General features: G+C 32.5%; 1 protein-coding gene across 5 annotated transcripts; it reads right to left on the bottom strand.

The window, feature by feature from the left end:
- Nucleotides 1-6,247: 6,247 nt before the first annotated feature.
- On the bottom strand, nucleotides 6,248-19,882 carry LOC143223682 (uncharacterized). 5 transcript variants are annotated; one of them, XM_076451974.1, is made up of 4 exons: nucleotides 19,476-19,877; nucleotides 19,173-19,232; nucleotides 17,297-17,479; nucleotides 6,248-12,687 (listed from the first exon to the last, which is right to left on the bottom strand). In XM_076451974.1, the coding sequence occupies exons 3-4, from the start codon at nucleotides 17,460-17,462 to the stop codon at nucleotides 11,477-11,479; spliced, it is 1,377 nt and encodes a 458-aa protein (XP_076308089.1). In that variant the 5' UTR covers nucleotides 17,463-17,479; nucleotides 19,173-19,232; nucleotides 19,476-19,877; the 3' UTR covers nucleotides 6,248-11,476. The 5 variants fall into 5 exon arrangements, with proteins under 5 accessions (XP_076308089.1, XP_076308091.1, XP_076308088.1 ...); XM_076451976.1 differs by having other exon boundaries at nucleotides 19,608-19,877; XM_076451973.1 differs by lacking the exon at nucleotides 19,173-19,232 and having other exon boundaries at nucleotides 19,476-19,860.
- Nucleotides 19,883-21,541: the final 1,659 nt, after the last annotated feature.

Below are 21,541 nucleotides of genomic sequence, written 5' to 3'. Positions count from 1 at the left end.
GAAAGAAACTATACATACATAAACTTAACAATTCACAGGATAGTAAGTTGATTCTTCCTTTTTGCTACCTTACAAATCTTTATAATACGCAATAATCGGTTTTTTGGTAATATTGCAAAGGTCTTTTGTAACTATAGTTGCTTAGAAACACAAATTTGCAACTGCAATTTTCTTATGCCTATATTTTGTTGTCTAGTGCAAATGACAATTTGTCAATTATTGTTGAACAATATTCTAATTTGTATTCAGTGGAGGGTGAAAAACCACTATCTTTGGTGTCCCCTTTATCCCATTGTTCATCCAGAGCAAATGGACACAGTAGAGAACAAAGTCTGCTAATGCGTTCTTCTCTTTGATCAAGGCTTGCATGTCAACATATTTGCCACTCATATTAAGTTGAAGCTGAGAAAAACATATAAAATTAATAAAAAATCTGGGAAGTTCTACTCCTGTGTATTTACTTGTCAGTAAAAACGTGGCACATCTCTTTGTACAGGGACATCATGTAGAATGTATCTAAAGAATATTGTCAGTTTATCCATGTGAGATTGTTACCTATCACGATTTGAAATAGCCCGAAACTTAGTTGAATGATAACTTAAATTTATAAGTTAATTAAATGTCTATATGTAATAATTTTATGATATTCGCTAACAAGACTGATACACAGAGTTTTCTTTCTTAATACAGATATATTTTTATGTACAAACAACAATATAATTTACAATAACGGTTATTACAAATAATGATTTATATGAAATAATTTCACAAACTTAAAAACAATATTCAGTTTTCTATCTCTTCTGAAACTGAATATCTTATCGAGGATTCGCGATGAGCGAATTGAGTTGATACAGGTACAATTCACTTAATTGGTAGCTTGTTAGATCTGCGTGAAGTTTTCCACCGGTGAAGTTATACAATGTTTTCGTAAAAATACCAATGTCCGAAGAGAATCCACTTAAGTTAAATGGTTTGTAATGTTCGAAATCTACAAATGTTTCTGGTCAATACATTTGAGGTTCCCGATTAATAAGCGTTCTAGTTATAGCTTCCGAAGCTTGTAGTACCACAACTACAGCAAACCAGTAACGCATACTGTTTCTTGGCGCGTCGCGTTGGTTGTATTTAAAGGTGTGAGGACAGTTTCTTGAAACTTTAGTTTAGGCAACGATATAGATGATACACTAATGTTTACACACATGTGTGTTGTTGATTCTTACACTCGAGAACCTTGTACAGTTTTAATGAATAGATAGGAATTTCGTAATACATATTTAACAGTATAAGTTACATGCATTTCAAAATACATTTAACTGAAACAAGCATCGATATAAAATTAGGTGTATAACAGCAAATCCGACACAGGTATATATATATATATATATATATGAAGAGAGTATTTGAGCATTGGCGTCGATGCCTGTCACCCAAAATTTATTTTGTATATACACTGGAATCTACATCTATATATTGGCAAGATAATATCTTCAACTTAAAAACAAATTTTCTCATTTCCTGAGAATCCTGTGTCCATATCCTAATGTCCAAAGTAAAGAATGGGTTAGTATCTTCATCGCCATTACAACAATTAGCAGAAGCACCATCCTATTGGCAGTTGTTTGTGCTAGTAGTTACTAATCACAGTATTCATACCTAACTGAAAATAGAGATTAGAAGTAAAAGTGAACATTTTGTTAAAAAAAAAAAATTTCTGGGAATTACTACATAGGAAAAGTGCTGATTTCAGCTGTAATGTTTTTATGCATTAAAAGTGATGCTATTTATTGAAAAAATAGCAGAACTCCATTTTTAGTAATATATTTACAAATTACATCAATAAAAATATAATTATATAATCACGTTCAGTCCCAGTGAAAGTCATGTTCTTGTTCTGGAGAGAGTGTAATTTTACTAAAACCTTTTTTTTTGTGATAACAAAATGGTTCTTATATATATCGTAGTTATTTTTCTGTCTGAATCTTGAATACCAAAATACGAATTTTTGTGTTTGGTGTCACTCAGTAGGTGACGCTACATAGTATTTATTATTTCGGTCACATATATAGATAGGTAGGTACATATATATACACGCTACATCCATTATAGCAAGCTTAATTACTTAGTAGGACATTGGTTCAATTTGATGAAGCTGACAGATTTTACAATCTTAGTTGGTGGTTGTGTTTTTGGACTTTCTAATTGAAGGCAGGAGTTCCATTTGATATGGTTGTTTAACATCAACATCCAAAATCTAGCGCCTAGAGTATTGTTTCCATTGTACTGCCTAGCAAGTATCTCAGCACTAAAGCCTAAATATTTATTGGTTTCCTTGTCTTAATTACTACCTTCTATTATTTTTTTATTTCTCTTTCTTTGACTTTGGCTTTTCTCAATCACTCTTTTGTCTGTACGTTTCTGTAGTTGGTAAGATGAACACTTAATGAATTTGTATGTGCATCTGCAAGTGTACTTGTGTCTGTGTTTGAGTGCTAATAATTGTAGACGTCTATGTTTAAGAGAAAGATATTAGAATGAGCTATCTAACAGTTGAACAGTCGTGTATATCTAACAATTTGTATCCCTTATATGTCATTACATATCTAACAGTTTTTCAACAGATCGTGCATTGCTCATGCTCAAAGTTCACCATAACTATCTAAGGTTACTTTCTGAAACTACTGTTAGCCTTGATGTACTAAGGTGCCACTACCATCTTCAGTTGTACATATGGTCGTTGCTTCTGACTCCAGCCATCTGAAACTATATTAATCAAGCAGGTATAATTTGACTACTCCAATACGTTTTATCATGAAGTTCTGTTTAGAAAGTAAAGGTCACAAAACTATCAGTCCTGTTAATTTTGTTATAAGCAATTTATATATAAAAAAAAGACCATGGAAGTATATAACTGTGGCAATTATATGAGCAGTTACAAGTGCAAAAAAAGTGTGATCTAATGTTGATACCAGCTCTTGAGGCATAATTCTCCAACAGTGTTGGAGCTACTAGTTCCAAAAGCCCTTTGTACAAAACGAAGACTGGAAGGTATCATTTATGTTAATATTTAACAACAGTTTTCCTGGCTGTGAATGATTTGAGATGTTCATGTTGGTTTGAAATCTGTATGGTGTTTTCTAATCAAAGGAAAAACTGGCTGAGGAAACTCTTAACAGAAAAATAACGGGTCTCCTCTGCAGTGGATAGCCCTGGAAATAACTAGTCCATTTTCACTATAGTACAATAGGTCATTGCTAAATACTCATTGTCATCAGCTATATCATTTTCTGTTGATTGATATGCTAATACAGCTAAGAACTGGACAGTTTTATTCAGAACACCAGAAGAAATCCATATGGAACAAGGAGCTAATTTCACCAGCCATATTTTGTTTGATTTGTTAGGTGTGGTAGAGATTTACACTTCACCTTATCACCAATCTCAGCGTGATTGTTTGGCAGAATAGATAATATAGACCACCAGTAAATGCTTTGTGAACTTTGTTAAACTGACAAAAAAAACTTCAGTAAACACTTACCTTATGTAATGACTGCATATAGGAAAAAAAAACAAAACTGATCAAATAACTGTTCACTTATATGTGGACGGAAAGCGTCCCCAAGAGTGTATGGAGTGACTAAATTCAGTGATGATTGATGCACATGACTTCCCCTCACAACTTGGAAATACAAAATGGTGTCAGAAGAAGTGCTATAATCTGTGATGGATTTACAATATTTATTTGAATATCGACGTTTGTGTAAATTAAATTTATATTTATAAATGCATGTGACTTATGCTATTAAATATGTAATGCAAAATTCCCACCTATTTACTAAAATTGTATATTTTCAAGTGTGAGAATCAATAACGTATGTTGTTATGCCATATATGGATATTTCTCGAAATTTGTCTGAGGCTTATAAAACGTAACCAATGCAACGCGCCGAGAGATAGTACATAATGTTGGTTTGTTAGTTTATATACTATAAACATCGGATGCCATAACTGTGATTTTCAGCTTATTAATCGAGAATTTCAGATTAACCGGGAACGTTTATAAAATTCGAATAGTACAAACCTTTTAACTTCAACGGATTAACATCATACGCACTTTCACAAAAACATCATATAATTTCAGCTGTGAAAAACTCACGTGTAATCAGTGATGACCGAGCTAACTCCCCATTTAACTCAAAATTAGGATATCAAAGAAATTCAGGATTAGATAGAAGACTTAATATTATTTGTAAGTTTGTAAAATCTTTGTATATAAATCATTATTTGCAATAGCTATTCATGATAACTATTTATTATGAATAATATTGTTGTTTGTATCTATTTGTATTTAGAAATAAAACAGCGTGTTCTTGTTGCTATATATCATAAACTTGATACATATCGACATTTAATTAGCCTATAAATCTAAATTACAATTGAATTTAGTTTTAGGCCATATCATATCACACAGTGAAAGATTTTTCACTGGTGTAACTAGATATGATTATACTACATTCCAGTTATACAAAGCAGTTTGGATATAGCTGTATTGGTCTATATTTGGAATTTCAGAAAATTGATCTTCTAACTATGAGATACAGTGAACACGGAATATGTGAAAGTGCATTATTATTATTGTCATATAGTCCCTGTAAACATATATTTTACTGGTAGCAAAATACGTTTTGTCACGACCAGTTTCACTATTAATGTTGTGTAGTACTTAAAAATACAAATTTCGTGATAATAATAACTTTCCCATGTCCTGTTTCTTCAGTATTATAGTCACAATGTAATAATGTCTGCAGACATAAATTTCATTGTTTACAAGAGGAATTTTGTTACGACCTGCTTCACCAATATTAGTAGTATAAATGTACGGTACCACACCTGTTTTAGGAGTCAGTAGAGAAACTTGAAGTTCAAAGTTACATTACTGCATTTGAATTATCTCTTATTAGCCATGAAACATAAACAATTAAATCAAAGGAACCATATTTTATTATATGATATAAAAACTTAGTTTTTTTTCTATTTTTTTTATGTTTGGAATTAAGCACAAAGCTACACAATGGGCTATCTGTGCTCTGCCCATCACGAATATCAAAACCCAACTTCTAGTGGAATGAGTTCACAAACATACCATTGTGCCACTTTGGAGCATTTTGTATGATATATATACAGAGAAAGATCTAAAAAGTCAGCTTATCCCAATCCATATTGTAGTGCCTCAAGATACATGAAGAACACTAAATCTTCAAGGTTTGGGAAACCCACTTTGTCCACTAGTGTAGCTGAACTTGCTCCCACTTTATTTCTTTTGATAATAGCGATTTATGGAAGCTAACCATCAAGTACATAATTAAAATGTAATTTTGTTTTATATAGCTTGAAAATAAAAATAAACTAATTTTAAAGTCTAAAGTGAACAGAATAACATTTCTTATTTGAATTTGAAACAATAAAGGATAAGATAAGCTATAAACTGCATACTGGGTGTATTTCCCACCCTTGGTTTGTTTACCTTTAATTATATTGAACAAGGAGACAGGAACTGGAAATACATTCAACTTTATGTGCAAGGGGACTAAGATAATTGTTGCATTCATTTTACTGCTTATTTAATTTATTAAAGGCTGTACAGAAAAAATATTATACATTATATATTTTTGTATATATTTTTTTTATAATAAGAAAACAAGTTGAACTTCTCTACCTATTGACGAGACTTCTGTTCTCTTACTGTTTGTTGTTTTCACTGATAGCATATACTCCCAAACCTTCCCATACACATTCCTTGTGTAACATAATTAGCAGAATCTGTTCTTTGATAGATTGTTTAAGCAAAGTATTTATGATGAATACACTGGAACAAGCAGTAACTGCCAAGTGTTGAAAAAAATCCAAGTATACATGTCAACAATTTGAAAGTCTTCAGGTCCAAGGTTCTGAAAAAAAAAAGGACTTTTGAAACATCATCCTCTACATTCAAGTTTTTTTTCTAAAACAGGCAGCTGCCACCAATTCCAGTGTACTCAACACAATCTGTTGTTTTTTTCACCTTCATGTATCCCCAAACTCACCTACTGAAATCCTCATGCAATGCAATAAATGAAAACGAATAATTCCTCAAAGCTTCAATTTGTTTTCATGTGAATAACAATTTGACTTTAAATTTAAACTTACATAACAAGATTGATTACTTTTAAGTATACGTATAAAACAAACAACACAGAAACACTACCTCTAATGTCATGATTGATTTTATTTATCTAGTTTTCTACACTGCACCTTCAAAGAAAAACACTAAGGTTAATTATACACTGCTGTGATTCCATCATTAACTATGGGTAATTACATGACAGCACATGAAAAAAAAAATTGTGTATGTGCATTATTTACACTAACATCAAAGTATGCAGAATTACAACAGATTGGAAAGTACTTGTTTAGATAAAGAAACAAGAAAAGTGACAAAACACAATATCTACTTGTGATGGTTATGATTCAATAATAATATTTAAGATTAACTTACATACCACAAAATCTTTCCCTTATTCAAATATTAAGTCAAAAAATTAAGATTAAGGTCCCAAAATAGTGAATTAGTGCCAGATAAAAGAAAATGATCAGAAAAAAACTGTGACCATTGTGTAGCTTAAACAAGACAACTTTCTCTCTTCAATCGTGAAGAAACCTGAAAAGCTGAACAACAACAGAAGGCATGGTATGAAAAGATTGTTACAAAGTTGATCACTCCATATTAGCTGCCATCTGGTACAAAGCCGGGCCTTGAACACGGGACTATAGTCCATGTATGAGACAAGCATGGCTATGACTGCACCAAAACAGATGGAATTAACTGCAGTGTCAGCATACTTGTTCCCTAGAATACCAACATAGCTGGGTATCCAGAAAAAATGGATGACAAATAAAACTGAGCCACTTGTTTGTGAATGTCTACTTGAACAGACTGAGAACTTATATTAAGTGATTCCAGACACAATAAAGAACAATAAAGCCAGTATAAATAGTAGAGTTATTGTAGTGCTTAGCTTCTACATGATCCAAGACTACTTTATCATTTTTAACCTTATTGTTATTAAATCTGTACAAATAACTTCACAAATCATAACAGGATTCAGGTAACCACACAGAGTTTTTGTCATTACCAACTACCTGATTTTATATCAGTAGCATCATAAGAATATTCTCTTTTTCTTCAGTTCTTTGAAAATCATTTTACAGTGTATCAGTTTTCAAACTTTGCAAGGCAGACTGAAGAACTGAAACCTGTTTGACCCATTTCTACCATCATTGTATCTTTCCTTAACAATGGATACTGTGTATATTTAATGAAAGTGAATGTTACAAATAAACATGAAGCAAGTTGTACAAATACAAACTGACAAATTTCTTCTTGTCTTCAGATATCAAAATAGTTCGTGCACACACCACATCAAGAATCAACTGGTAAAAAGATTACTACAGTAACAATTCAAAAGCACAATATGTATAAAAGATTGTAACACAGATCTATCTACAGCAGTCCATTCTATTAAAGAAAAATATCACATAATTCAGTATAACTGGAAACAAAATGCACATACATGAAAAAAAACTACATAAAGCTAAATGATAACACCTAGCACAGGAGATAGACAAACCTAAACACCCCATTTAAAAATAAACACATCTAAATACTTAACTGAATTAATCTTAACTGTTGCAATATCCCAAAGAAATGGTCTTTCAATGCGTGTGCCTTTCAAATCAACAATTGATGGTTAGATTATTGTGTAAGATACTGATTATGATAATATACATTTTTGGATATCACACAATGCTATATGAGGGCTGTGTGAGTTTCCTGTCTCTCAGGGCCTATTTTACTGTGCACTATTGGATTTGAAAATGTGGTGATTCTGAAACATGACTGCAGGTTAATCTCAACTTTCATTTTGTGAGAAACTTTTACACCCTATCAGAAGTTTGTAATAAGAATTATGAATAAAATTTTATTAATAAAAATATTTTAATATTAACATTATTAAAGTATTATACTAAATTAATATAAAAATATATTTTATTGGTTTAAATAAACAGGTTAAGTATCACAATAACCAATCACGAAATAGTTAATAGTATAATAATAAAATAATATTACATATATAAATACTAGGTTTTGGTTTCTACTTCAATTTTAATTTATAAGATAGAAGAACAAGCTGTATATTGTTCATCTGTAACCACAAAACTTGCAGCATTCAGTGAAATGCAACAAAATACAGCAACAAAGAAAATGGCTACATACTTTCTGATGAGATGCACAGTTACAGATGATGGCCAAAGCAAAGAAACTTATAGCTATTCTACTACTGTGTTAGACAAAAATCCTTATAAAGTTCTGGTTGAAAATACATAAATATCCCTATGTATGCATGAAAATAATAGTTTGCCACTGCTTAAAATTTAAGAGTATTGCTCACAGAATAGATCTTGCCTGGAAATTTGTCTCAGAAAATGCCTCTTAAGTAAGGTTTATGTTTTCAAAACCTGTATCTATTTCATCATTTTTCCATGTGTCAGGAACATGTTCCAGAGAACTTTGTGATGTTGCTAAGGAAAATTCATTCTTGCTTCATGAACTACTTAATCTGTTTGTGGTGCATTAGAGTGAATTCACTTTCTCATTGTTTGACTCAACTTCATTCTCTTGGAAAGCCTTGGTAAATATTTTGAGATTATGTCTAATGCAATATCTCAAGGTTGTCACACATACCAAACAAAGGTAAATTACACCCAACACATGGCTTTTCTTGGAGATTTACTGTTAGTGTTTATAAGACACCACAGAGAAATACAGCAGAAAAACTTTAGTATCATAGATCCACTAAAATGGAAGTCTGATATTTTGAAATAACTTGATAAGCTCAATCAGTTGCCAGTGAATGGGGAGCAGAATTTCATCACAAGAGCAAAGTTGACATAAAGAGTTCTAAGGCATAGAGCTTAATTAATGAAATAAAAGAACATCATTTGTATCTAAGTGAGAATGAAATACATTTTTCTACAGTTTCACTTGATACTGGAATCACTTGAGCAGTTTCAAATGGAAATGTTATGATTTTGATGAAACCATCCACAACTTCTGAGGCACTTTCTTATATTCAATGAAAATGATAAAGTAATAGCAGTTCATAAATAAATACCATATGACTTAACACTGGCAAATATTTATGAAGAGTACTATCATTGCGTGAAGATCATTGGTTTAGAATCCCTTTCACTGCTACAAACTGTTCAATAACTTGTAAAAAATTTAGAGGATTGTGAAACTTCAGCCACTGTGTTTGCCAGAATTGCAGCATGTACATTCATTCTGCCAATGTTGGGAGAATCACAAGCTTATATGATCAGCTGAAATCATTTGACTGCTCCAGTATGCCAAACACAACCATCTCTTACAACCTGTATCAACATAAATATGCCTGTCCTTACTAAGTTTGACCAACACTTGCTGCATCGTATTAGATGAAACAATCTCTTCATTGCTCGGTTCACCCGACTAGTGCTAAGAAGAAAGAATGGTTTGTGAACACTTTTATAGAATTATCAGAAAAACAAGAAATCACAAAGGAAAAAGAATCTGATTTTCACTAGAAGTTTTGAAGCTGTTAGTGTTGACTGTTGACTGGACATAAAATAGCAATGTTCTCTACAGTTGTGAGAGTGTTATTATTTATTTTGAAGTTATAATTTTCTAACAACTAAAGTACTTGATTTTTGAAATATCTTCGAAATGAGTGTGTACTATTGAAAAATTCCTAAATTAGGCACTGCTTTCCTTAATTTTGCAGTGAAAGATTAGATGGAAGGCAGCTAGTCATCACTGTCCACCACCACCTCTTGTCATGAATCATGGATCACACTGCACAACAATTTTTGTGAAAAGTTTTGCTTCCTGAAAAGTTTTTGCTGATTGTGACAGGTACCTGGTGGGTATGCACAAATATAATTTTGGTTTTGTTTCATCACGTAGGAACTCTGAGAAATAGACATTTAACTGTTCACCGGCAATAATGTATTTAATTGTGTTTATGTTTCAAATACACTATTAAGTTCAACATAATTAAAAGTGTTTTGCTCCTGATTTTCGTTTGTATTCAATGTCTGGTGCATCACGTTGCAGTGTCCAACAGTAGTCAGCAAGCATTGACGGATTCCTGTTGCCCTGATATCGTTTTTCTATTGTAACAAAACTGAAGATTTCAATGAAACGGTACGTGATGGGCAAATTTGGATGTGATTTTCGTGATCAGCAGCCAAAAATATATAAGAAACACCCAACAGTGTTGAAGAAGCAAAAAACTTTGTTGTGCAGTGTTATTAGACCCACAGTCAAGCAAATTGACCACAGGGAATCATGATAATGATTGGTGTCCAGTTGCAAGATCCTTAAAAGAAATACTTAAATACTATAAGCTTAGCTTGAGAAAAACAAATTCTCATCACTTCAAAACCATCAAACCTTACCTATATAAAATAGTGGTTTCTAAACTGTGTGTCAAGAGAGTTTCATCAACAAGGGAATAATCAAGAAAAAAAATATAGGGAAAAAAACTGTATGTAGCTGCATACAGAGAAGTCATGAAAATTACGATTACAGTGTCACTGATGAAAGTTTGGGAACTACTGATTAAAGGCTGCATTATATAAAACTCACATAACTAGTCTGTTGACATTAAAAAGTTATTTTAATTGTTATATGCAGACAAATCTTTACTTTAATAAATATTCTGATAATCATAGAGATTTTTCTTTACTCAACAACTGATAAACATTAAATAAAAACTTATTCACATTATTTAAAATTTTTGTCTCTTGTCCTTTGTACCACACTTCATGTACATGTTACATATTTGTCTTCCCAATGGATGTCTATATAAGAATACAAGTCCTAGCAACAGACATCATATTCAGATGCTTTGTCCACAGTTTCTATCTCCTTATGTTTTAATTAAGAGTTTCACATACTTTTCCACACACTACACTGATATGGTTTATATACATAAACCGTGTAAGTGTATCCTGTCACAACTGTACACCATAACTATAAACATAAGTTTGTGTTTTACCCTAGATATGAATCCTCTAATGTTTTACTAAGATGATTCTAACTTCCAATTTCTTTGCTACTCACAACAAAACTGTAGTTTCTCCCTACTGTGTATCCAATGAATTTTTTTACCACATAAATCAGTGTTAAAATTTAACTCTAGTATGTACCTTTAGATGTTTTCTTTGCTACACACTATATGGGTTCCCCCAGGTATTTTCTCATGATTAATTTCCTAAAATTTGTATTTTTATATTAATATTTTCTCAAGTACTTAAAAAATGTATAATTACTTCCCAGTTTATCCTTTCACATATCTTTAAATCATACATTTTACTACAGACTTTCTTACTTGCTTCACAACAACGATTCTTCATCAGTGTGCATCTTCTCATGTGTTCTTCTATCAGAGTTTTTTGTAAATATTTTTTTACATATTACACAGCTATATGTTTTTTCTATAGTGTGCACTCTCTGATGCATTTTTAATTTATTATTTGTTCTGAATTTTTTGTTACACACTACACAGCTGTAAGGTTTCTCTCCTGTGTGTATTCTTCCATGTCTCTTTAGGTAACTATTTCTTCGAAATTTCTTTCCACATATTACACAACTATATGGTTTTTCACCAGTATGTATTGTCTCATGTTTTTTTAAGTTACTATTACATACAAATTGTTCACCACATACTACACAATTATATGGCTTTTCTCCTGTGTGTGTTTTCTCATGTTTTTTTAGGTAACTATTTCTTCCAAAAGTTTTTCCACAGATTACACAACTATATGGTTTCTCTTCAATGTATATTGTCTCATATTTTTCAAAGTTATTACTACATATGCACTTTTCACCACAAGCTACACAATTATATATTTTTCTGGTATTATGAATCATCTCATGAGCTTTCAGTATATTACTTCTTCCAAACTTTTTACCACATACTGTACAGCTGTATGGTTTCTCTCCAGTGTGTATAATCTCATGTTTTTTGAGGTTACCTTTTGTTACAAATTCTCTACCACACACTACACAGCTGTATGGCTTCTCCCCAGTATGTATTCTCTCATGCACTTGTAGGTTACCTTTTGTTCCAAATTCTTTGCCACAGATTACACAACTGTATGGTTCTTCCCCAGTGTGTATTCTCTCATGTTTTTTTAAGTTACTACTACTTACAAATTCTCTGCCACACACTAAACAGCTGTATGGTTTCTCCCCAGTGTGTATTCTCTCATGTTTTTTGAGGTTCCCTTTGGTTGCAAATTCTCTACCACACACCATACAGCTGTATGGTTTCTCTCCAGTGTGTATCCTCTCATGTACTTTGAGGTTACTATAACTTCCAAACTGTTTGCCACACATTTCACAGCTGTATGGTTTGTCACCATTAGAAGAGATATAAGATTGTTTTAGGTTATTTCTTTTTGAATTGTTTTTTACAAACACACCACCAGTGTTTGGTTTCTGAATTTTTTTAATTTTTGTTTCTCTTAAGGGATCTTCTTGTGTTAACACGTGATCGCCAGATAATTGATTTCCATAACAGTTGTTTGTGTAGGTCTTTACATCTGAAAACAAAACAGGCATATCATAAACATAATTATTAATAAACACATCATCCTAAATATACTTTTAATGGTATAGTTCAATCAGCTGGTAAAATGTAGATCTATACCTTTTAAAAATATCACCAAGATGAAATGTTATTATTATAATGTGCAAATTTAGAAAGATATTTCTTCTCAGGTTACAAACAACATGAAAAGTATAAAATGGAAGCAAGACTACATGTTCAATAGGAATGTTCACAGTAAGATGTTTTTGCTACAACCAACATTATATTCAACCTGTGATTTCCTGGATTTATCTTATAAAACAATAATGTTTTACTTCCTGATGTTAGAAAAACATTGAGGTTCAAGAAGTCTTGACAAAAATGAAACAGAAATCCTATAAACCAAGTTCTTTCAAAAGGTGGACCTTTCTTCTTCAGGGTTTACTTCAAGTGATTAATTATCACTGAATACTTCCAATATATTTTTTCTCACGTGCAAATTTAGAAGTGTTAAGATTTTCATAAAAAATTGAATTATCAACATGTTAATATTTTATTGTGTTTAAGACAAAATTATATAAAAACAGTATCTGTACTTTTAGCATGCAAAATAAAAAGACTGGAGTTCAGAATCTTGTAATAAAACATTTGAAAACTGGAGTGCTCCAGGTGTTCACATAGTCAATCATAGCAGTACATTCTATGTACATGATGAAATATCAAACTATATAGAGGGAATCTTCAATAGCTGAAGCACTTGAAATTCTTTTCAACAGAATTAGAGTAAATTAATCTGTGACCTTCTTTCCTTTTTATTAGCCATATTTTTGTGCGCCAGCAATATCAAGCTTGGGGTGCACTTATACATGGTTCAAGTTTATTAACCATCAAAATCTCTACCAGCTTACCCTTAAATCAAAATTCTTTTAAGCAGGGTTAAAATAAATTAATCTATGAGACTTTGAGCACAATCAAGTACATCAATCAAAAGGGTTTCACCTCCTGAATCCAAAATTGTAAATAGATCTCAAATTATTCAAGAGATGACAAAGCCATGAGCTAAAAGTTTATACTTGGTAAAAAAACAACAATAAAAAACTCAGAACTCTTCTGTAAATTGCTATGCCAAAGCTAAAATATTATTCCAACAATTAGTCACAAAGTCTATACATGAAGAACTATTATGATAAACATTGTTCTGGTAGAAAGTTTCTCCTTTTTTGTAATTGTAATAATATCTATCCACTTTTAACAAACTTTGTAAGTTTCTTTAATTGTTTTTATAACTTTACACACTTTGCTGTTCACTGTCAATTCTAATATTATTTTCACATGATATAGCTTATTACAAAAATGAACAAACAAGTTTATTACAGAAATGATAGTTACACTTACAACACAAATCATTCTTTTAAGATTGTTGTCAACTGTTTCAGTTCTATTAACTACTGAAGTTAATTTTTTTCCTTGTATGCCAATTATCCATTTTCACACAGTACAGAAACCTTATTTCCAATTTTCTTAATCCCATAAGTCTCATAAACAACTCTGACCATCCTAGAAGAAAAGCTGAAAGTTGTGGAATAACAAAGTATTTGCTACATTTATTAAAACTACATACATGAAAAAATTTGATTAAGAAAAATTTATATATGTTAATATATAAAGTGATCTGTATTACCATGTACCCATTATAACAATTAAATATTACTTAGTATAGATTTGTGGGAGCATCTATATCATATTGTTTTGAAAGTTATAATTTTTCTATGCTGAAATTGTATTTCAGGTAGGTACTTACCTCCTCACAAGATTAGTTATTCTCATCCAGTGTTTCCTTCTACATGTAAGCTTTTTTTTTTACACATACTGCATGCCTTTTGCTTCCCCAATTGGAGTCAAATTATTCCAACATGCCTCTCATGTAAATCATCATGTATCACTTCCCCATAAAAAGAAGTGTAACATACATGATGCATGTGACTCATTCAATACGTTGCTACCAAACTATCGCTTTGAAGTTTAGCAGAAGACGTAAGCACTGGAGAAAAGTGAGAAGGAAGGGTAGGAAATGTGGAAGGAAGTAAGTACTTGTTAGACATACATTTTCAGTGTAGAAAAATTATAATTTCTGATACAGTACTACCCCCATTCAAAGAATTAGCTAGAATCCCACACTGAATAGGAGGTGGAATAAATGCAAGAGAATGATAGAAGTAACTTCCTAAAGTTCTGAAAGATCTTTTGATATGATGAAGGGAGCCACACCACTTCTGAAACATGTATACTCTTCAGCCATCTGTGAAATGTGTAGAAGATAAAAGCAGAAAAAGAAAGGAGCACATTCCAATGGGAGACAACTGTGGGAGGATAGTGATCCCAACAAAAAAAAATGGATATGGAACTCAATCCCACACTGTATAAAGTGGGGAAATTCATGGATGTGCCCTCAGATGTAGTGGCTAGGGCACAACAGACTGTACTAGGTAAGTCAACTACATCTAAAACCCATACTGCTGGGAACCAACATCCACATGGTTGTAGGATAAGGATCATACCATCTTCACCTAAAGTTCAAGATTCTAGAGGAAAACTAGAACTACTCAAACTCCTGAGCATGATGTGTGACATCTTAGATCTACTGATCTGGGGACCCAACATCTGGTACAAAGAATGTCTATATAATGAAAATAAACTCCCCCAACAGTGAAACTGACTGGAAAAACAACAACATCCTCAGCATTAGATATAATAATGGATAGCAAAAGGACAGAACCAGAACAATTCCTCTTAACTCTACTGTGATCCATAACACAGATGGATTATGATCATAGGAGGAATACAGACAACCATTAACATGTGTGAGGACTTATGCTAATTAGTTCTACTCTAAATCCAACACCAAGCTATGGGATACTATTGACATCCATACAAAGTAGGAAGAGAGTTCCCAAATTGAAATCTCATTCCTTTGTAATTGTATAATGCATATTGCAGGGTATCACATCATCTACACACACAGAACACCATCACTCTACTATGTATTGAATAGTTATAGCTATCATTGTGTGGAACCCATTCAAAAGGGTGCCTCCATGGTCGACCCCCCTAGCAGCTTGGAAATGGAAAGTGGTAAGGACTCCCATACTACACTTGAAGAAAAGTGGAGTGAGAAGGCTTTGGAAAGTCCAGAGAAACATCACTACCTGAGAGAGAGCAAAGGGTAACCAAAAACCCTATTTTTGAAAGCAGACTATACCAAGTTATTCAATATAAGGCATCTCACACTTTACCCATTCCACCCATGGGTGGTACACTCTAGAATAGACAAGCTAATCAAGCAAGTACATCATTAATCACTACTCTTTCGCCTACAGGCAATCTTGTGTAACACTCCATCTAAACGGTGAGTACTGCAAAGCCATGGAAGTTAGAGCTCAAGAAAACATGGCTGTACAGTGCAGATTTCTAATTAAAGAATATTTGATCAGGCACCACTTGCAAAAGAGCAGGATCCATATAAGTTAAAAAATGAAGCAATGGCCCCTTAAAGGGAAAGATAAAATGACCCAGTTAAAGTTGCACCAAAATGTGATGAAGGATCATAGGAGGAAATTGAAAACAAGATAACAAAGAAACCTCAATACAGCATAAATAATAGGAGATGAATGTTTTAGGTGTATTCCACATGCCCAACTGTAGGATTTCCTCCAAAGGTTAATGAAGATGAGAAGTGAGAGAAAAGGTGAGGTGTCAACCCTAATGAGAAGAGTCTCTGAACAAATTCTGATGGAAAGAAGACAAGGAAGAATAAATTGATTTAATTATAAGTCAAACCCAGTGATGAAGGCAGAAGAGGAAACATAATGAACAGAAGAAGACTGCCAAGAAATGCAGAATCAGAAACAAGTACCATGAAAGGAAGCTACGTGGGTAATATAACAAGGAAGGGTACTGCAAATCATCGTGTTGGAAACAGTTAATTCCAAATGGGGGGAAGCAGAAAGCTTGTGGCATTTGTAAAGAAAAAAGTTCACATACAGAGGGGTAGCATTCAATAAGAATAAGTAATCTAGTGAAGGAGTAAGTAATGTATCTAATGTCTCCTACAGGTTTCTGACTACAATCCTCACTACTATCTTTCATTCTATTGTAAGTTCATGGATCTTCTACTGTTACTTGTAAATTCTTTATTACAAATGTATAATCCTTACTGCTCTGTATCTTTTTCTTCTAACATCTTTAACTGTTTTTACTTTTACTGTACAATCATTATTATGGTATATCTTCTGTTGTTTAAGGTCTCTACTTCAATTATACAGTTATTACTGTAGTAATATTCTATTGTTTCTTACAAGGCTTTTATTTTAACTGTACTACAGCAGATCTATTGTTTCTTATAAGGTCTGTACAATCCTTACTGCTGTTGAGCCTTTCTTAAATATGTAGCATTGAACTCTATAATGTAATACCGTAACAGGAATGTCAACAAACACACCAAATACTCCTTGCAATTCACCCTGTATCCTTAAAGTTCAATACGTATTGGAACATTCACAATATACGACCATTTCATTTTATTCAGTCAATGAATTTACTTATTTATATGTGTTTGTACTTACCAGATGTATTTTCTATTCTAGAGCAAATTTGTTGTTTACCATTTTGAATATTAGTTTCTTCATTTATGTCTGTTACAACATATTCTACACAATCCAGGTCTTTATTATCACTGTCACCAAAGTTTGAAATAATCTCGTCTTCCATTAGATCACCAGGCTGCTCCATTTTCTCAAAAGATTGTTCTGAAATCAAAAGATCATATTTTATCATTTAGGCACAGGTAATAAATCCTTGTTACTTAATACACAAATACTTTTAGGTCTAAATAAGCCACAGAATAATATTTTTGTTCCTCAGTTGAACAATTTTACTTCTAGGTAACACACCTGTTCATAACTTACTCAATTATAACTAAAAAAAAACATTTTTGCAATATGGTCAACAAGTAAACATTTGAAAGATAACATTTTTTTACATTATACTGACATAATGTTCATGAAAAAATAAATGATTAAAATTAATGCAGTAGCTACAGTAAATAAATACACATAAAACTAGAGGGGCACTCAACAGGGTGCATACCTCCACCACCCAGCCTTAATTATATTTGGCTCTCAAAAAATACAAAAATGTGTTCAAATGTCTGTTATAATCAATGAACACAGATAATTTCTGGTAGAACAATGAGGAATGAAGTTCTGTATACATCCACAAAATGTCATCAAACTCTGAGGACTCTGTGAAAAATTGGTTCCCATATTAACAGGTAGTTTTTTTTTTGTTTTTTTTTCATGACTGTGCAGTGACCTTGATCCTCCAAAAACTAATCACTTCTAAATTGGATCATTGTCCAAATGTATACCAACTTTTGTCCAAATTCATTCAGCCAGTTTTGAGAAATGCTGCTGACAAAAAAACATACAAAACATAAACCTAGGTAAGTATGGTGATCAATGTCATGTCCTTTACACAGTTACATTTTCTTTTTACTCTCTCTTGTCCTATTATGGAAAGCAAAAATTTTATCAACTTTAGTCTTGGAAATGATGTTTTGCTACTTGCCACATTAACTAGCAAATTTAATAAGATTCTTTGAAGAACTTGATTTGGTTTTCATGTATGTACATAAAATAAGACCTTATCTGGTGATGAATTTTCAAGTATTTGATTTCAATGCAATATTAGTTTAAGTTCTGCACACAAACTTTTACTGAAAATATCCCTTTTTTCTTTGCTTTTTGGTTATTTTTTTAATCGTTACAACTTTTGTATTTTGGGATGATTTATTTGAGCCCTTCAAATTCACATTCAGCTGGCCTTGAATGAAACTGACAAAATAGAAATTTACTAATTATGGCTTAATCACATTGTTTATTATCTTCAAGACAAAATAATAAAACTAAAATGAACCTGGAATATATGTATCTATTAATCCAAGAGTTCTGCTGTAAATGGGATTCAAAATTTTAATAAAATTAGTAGCAAGAAATCCTATAGCAATAAAAGAAAACACATTTTGGTATGATATTTAAAACTGTATTATACATAACAGTGAAATGAAGGCTAAATGCAGGAGAATTGGTGCACACATTATCCAGGCAATGTTCAGAAAAAACACCTTAAGACAGTAAAAAAACAAAACAAAATATAGGCTTGAAACTGTATAGGGTCTAATCAGATCTTAATGCATAAAGAATTAAAATGACAGTTATAATTTATTGTTTACTAGACAGACCTGTTAATGATGATCATGTAACAACAGAAAAGTTTGATCTAAAAGTAACATCTTGAGATGAGTGTATGTTATTTATACATACAAACAATCAGTAAAGTGAATCAGAAATTAATGAATACTGAATGAGTTTACAAATTACTATACCAGTTAGAGTGATAAGTTTTGGAATAAACGTTTTCATGATTTTGCTCTCCACTTACATAATGAATGTTGATTAGCTTTGAGAGAAGAAGCTTACAACTTCAACAAATAAAAATATCCTGAAATAAGTATAAAGGTAGAAATAAACGATGTAGACTGGATTTATTATTTTTAGTTTTATAAAAAATTCTACAACCTTTATTCATAATTAAAAAAACAACAACAACACAGACATGGAGAATCAAAACGTCTGATAAATCAAATAACGCTTAATGCGACAAAACTCCTGATCATTAATCTTATTACTACTAGGAATAGTAGTAGCATCTGTATTATTGGCAGTCCTAAAATTATCGTCTCACGTTTAGGGATGCTTCATCATATTCATGGAGATTATATAGAAAATGATTAAGCTAATGATGCTTTTGATACATAGCATATTTTCATCAGCCTTAGTATAATACAAAAGTGCTAAACGGAGAAGAAAAAAGTACTCTCTTCCTAGTTTTATGAATTTTACTTCCATGGTTTTGATTTGGTAACTACTGGCACGTTAGTTTCAATTTAGGCTTAACCCCACAGACAAAACGTATAGCCTGGGCATCAAAACACAGAACTAACGCCATTCTTGATGACGAGCACGGGTATTATTGTATTTTTGCGTGAAATTTAAAAGAAACCAAATCAAATTTTGGTAGAAATGTGAGAGACTCTCCCTCCCCCAGAAAATACGGACCTCAATTAACAACTTTTCTAACTCGATTTTAGAATTATTAATGATTAACTAAAAGATGTTATGATTCATAAAAATTATTTAACCTATTCAGTCATAATTTTTTAACCGAATTTTAAATACGAAAAATCTAAGTAAATTTTAGTTAATAGGTTGTGGCTTAATAAATTTTTTGTATGCAGATTATTTATTTTAGGAGAGGAGTGAAATCAAGAAAACGGGTTAACTGTGATATGTGATTCATCTCTTCCACATATTCTCACAACACAGACCCACCGATGGGAATCGAACCCCTGATTTTAGCGTTGTAAATCCGTAGACGTACAATCATCCCCCCAACAGTTTGGTCTGTTGAATTGTTTTTTTGCATCACAGGCCTACAAATTGTGTGTTTGTTCTTGTGATTCTCCTGTTCTTACCAATCGAATTACATAATTAGGCCTAGATGTAGACTTTTTCAGTAGCCGAAATGTACATCTTTAATTTAGGCGTGCTTCTATGCTTTTCGATCTAAGCGATAGTTCGTAAGTATCAGTCAGTAGGCCTAAGCATCCGTGCAAGGCTTGCAAGCACTATCACACAATCTACCTACGTCTTGTACGTAGTGTAAGATCAAGTAAAATTTTCATCACAACACATTGAACAGAGCATGAAATTCGAAAATATTACTCCCAAGCGAAAACTCCTATGATCTAGATCTGGCAGGCCATTTGTAGCTTGTAGCGGCATCAATCTTATGTGTATATTGTGCGGTTCTCCTACGCCATTTGTTCTTATGCATGTCTAGCCGGTTTTATTGTCGAACGTCTTACTCTCCTTAGCTGCCGAAGTCGCTGACCTTAGTGTACGTTTAGTTTAGCGTACAGTTAATGACAGGTTCGGGCCGCTCGGATCCAGACCCGCCTTACATCACACCTCTCGCTCCGTTTAGTCTGAGCCTCGATTTTACAACAGAGATCATTAGACCTGTATCTATGGCCCTCATTAATCCATGAAATTTCAGATTATCATCGACCTCTAATAAAGTGTTGGTGCTTTATGGTAAAAGAACAATATATTCTCTTATCATAAGTTGTACAAATATTGTACTTTCTTTTATAATTAGAACACAAAAGGAGCGATTTCAACGACCTGAAGCCTCTACTCTGAGCAATTGCGAGTATTGCGAACAGAGGAAAATTACAACAAGATATTTGATGAAGCTGAGAAAAAGGTAACTTCTCTAGATCTGGTGCCTATTGAACTACCACGCATTCACAGACCCCCCCCCCTTCCAGAAGGATCACAGGTGATGGCTCCTCAGCACACCATTCTGCAACAGCTAGAGATTACTACAGAAGCCAATATTTTGAATTTGTGGACATCTGACCACTGGATTCAATGCAGACAACAATGACTTAAGGCAATATCTGGCATTTGAGAACATGATCACATCTGGCAAGATTGACGACTGGGTTATAAACTTCTATCCAGAAATCTCTGCACAACGATTCGAGTTTCAGTAACCCATGTTCAAAGGAACAACAAAAGCAGTATATCTGAAAGGTGCGAAGGATGCTTACTGTAAAATGCATGAAACAAGCGAGCAGATGTTTAGTGAAGTGTCTCTTCTCATGAAAATTTTGCTTATATGTCATGTATCCAGCTGCGAATGTGGACGCAGCTTTTCTGCATTAAAACGGTTGAAGACGTGGT

The sequence above is a fragment of the Tachypleus tridentatus genome, chromosome 8 (genome assembly GCF_004210375.1).
Source record: "Tachypleus tridentatus isolate NWPU-2018 chromosome 8, ASM421037v1, whole genome shotgun sequence".
NCBI classification, from domain to species: domain Eukaryota; kingdom Metazoa; phylum Arthropoda; class Merostomata; order Xiphosura; family Limulidae; genus Tachypleus; species Tachypleus tridentatus.
This window is presented reverse-complemented; position numbering and strand designations above follow the sequence as displayed.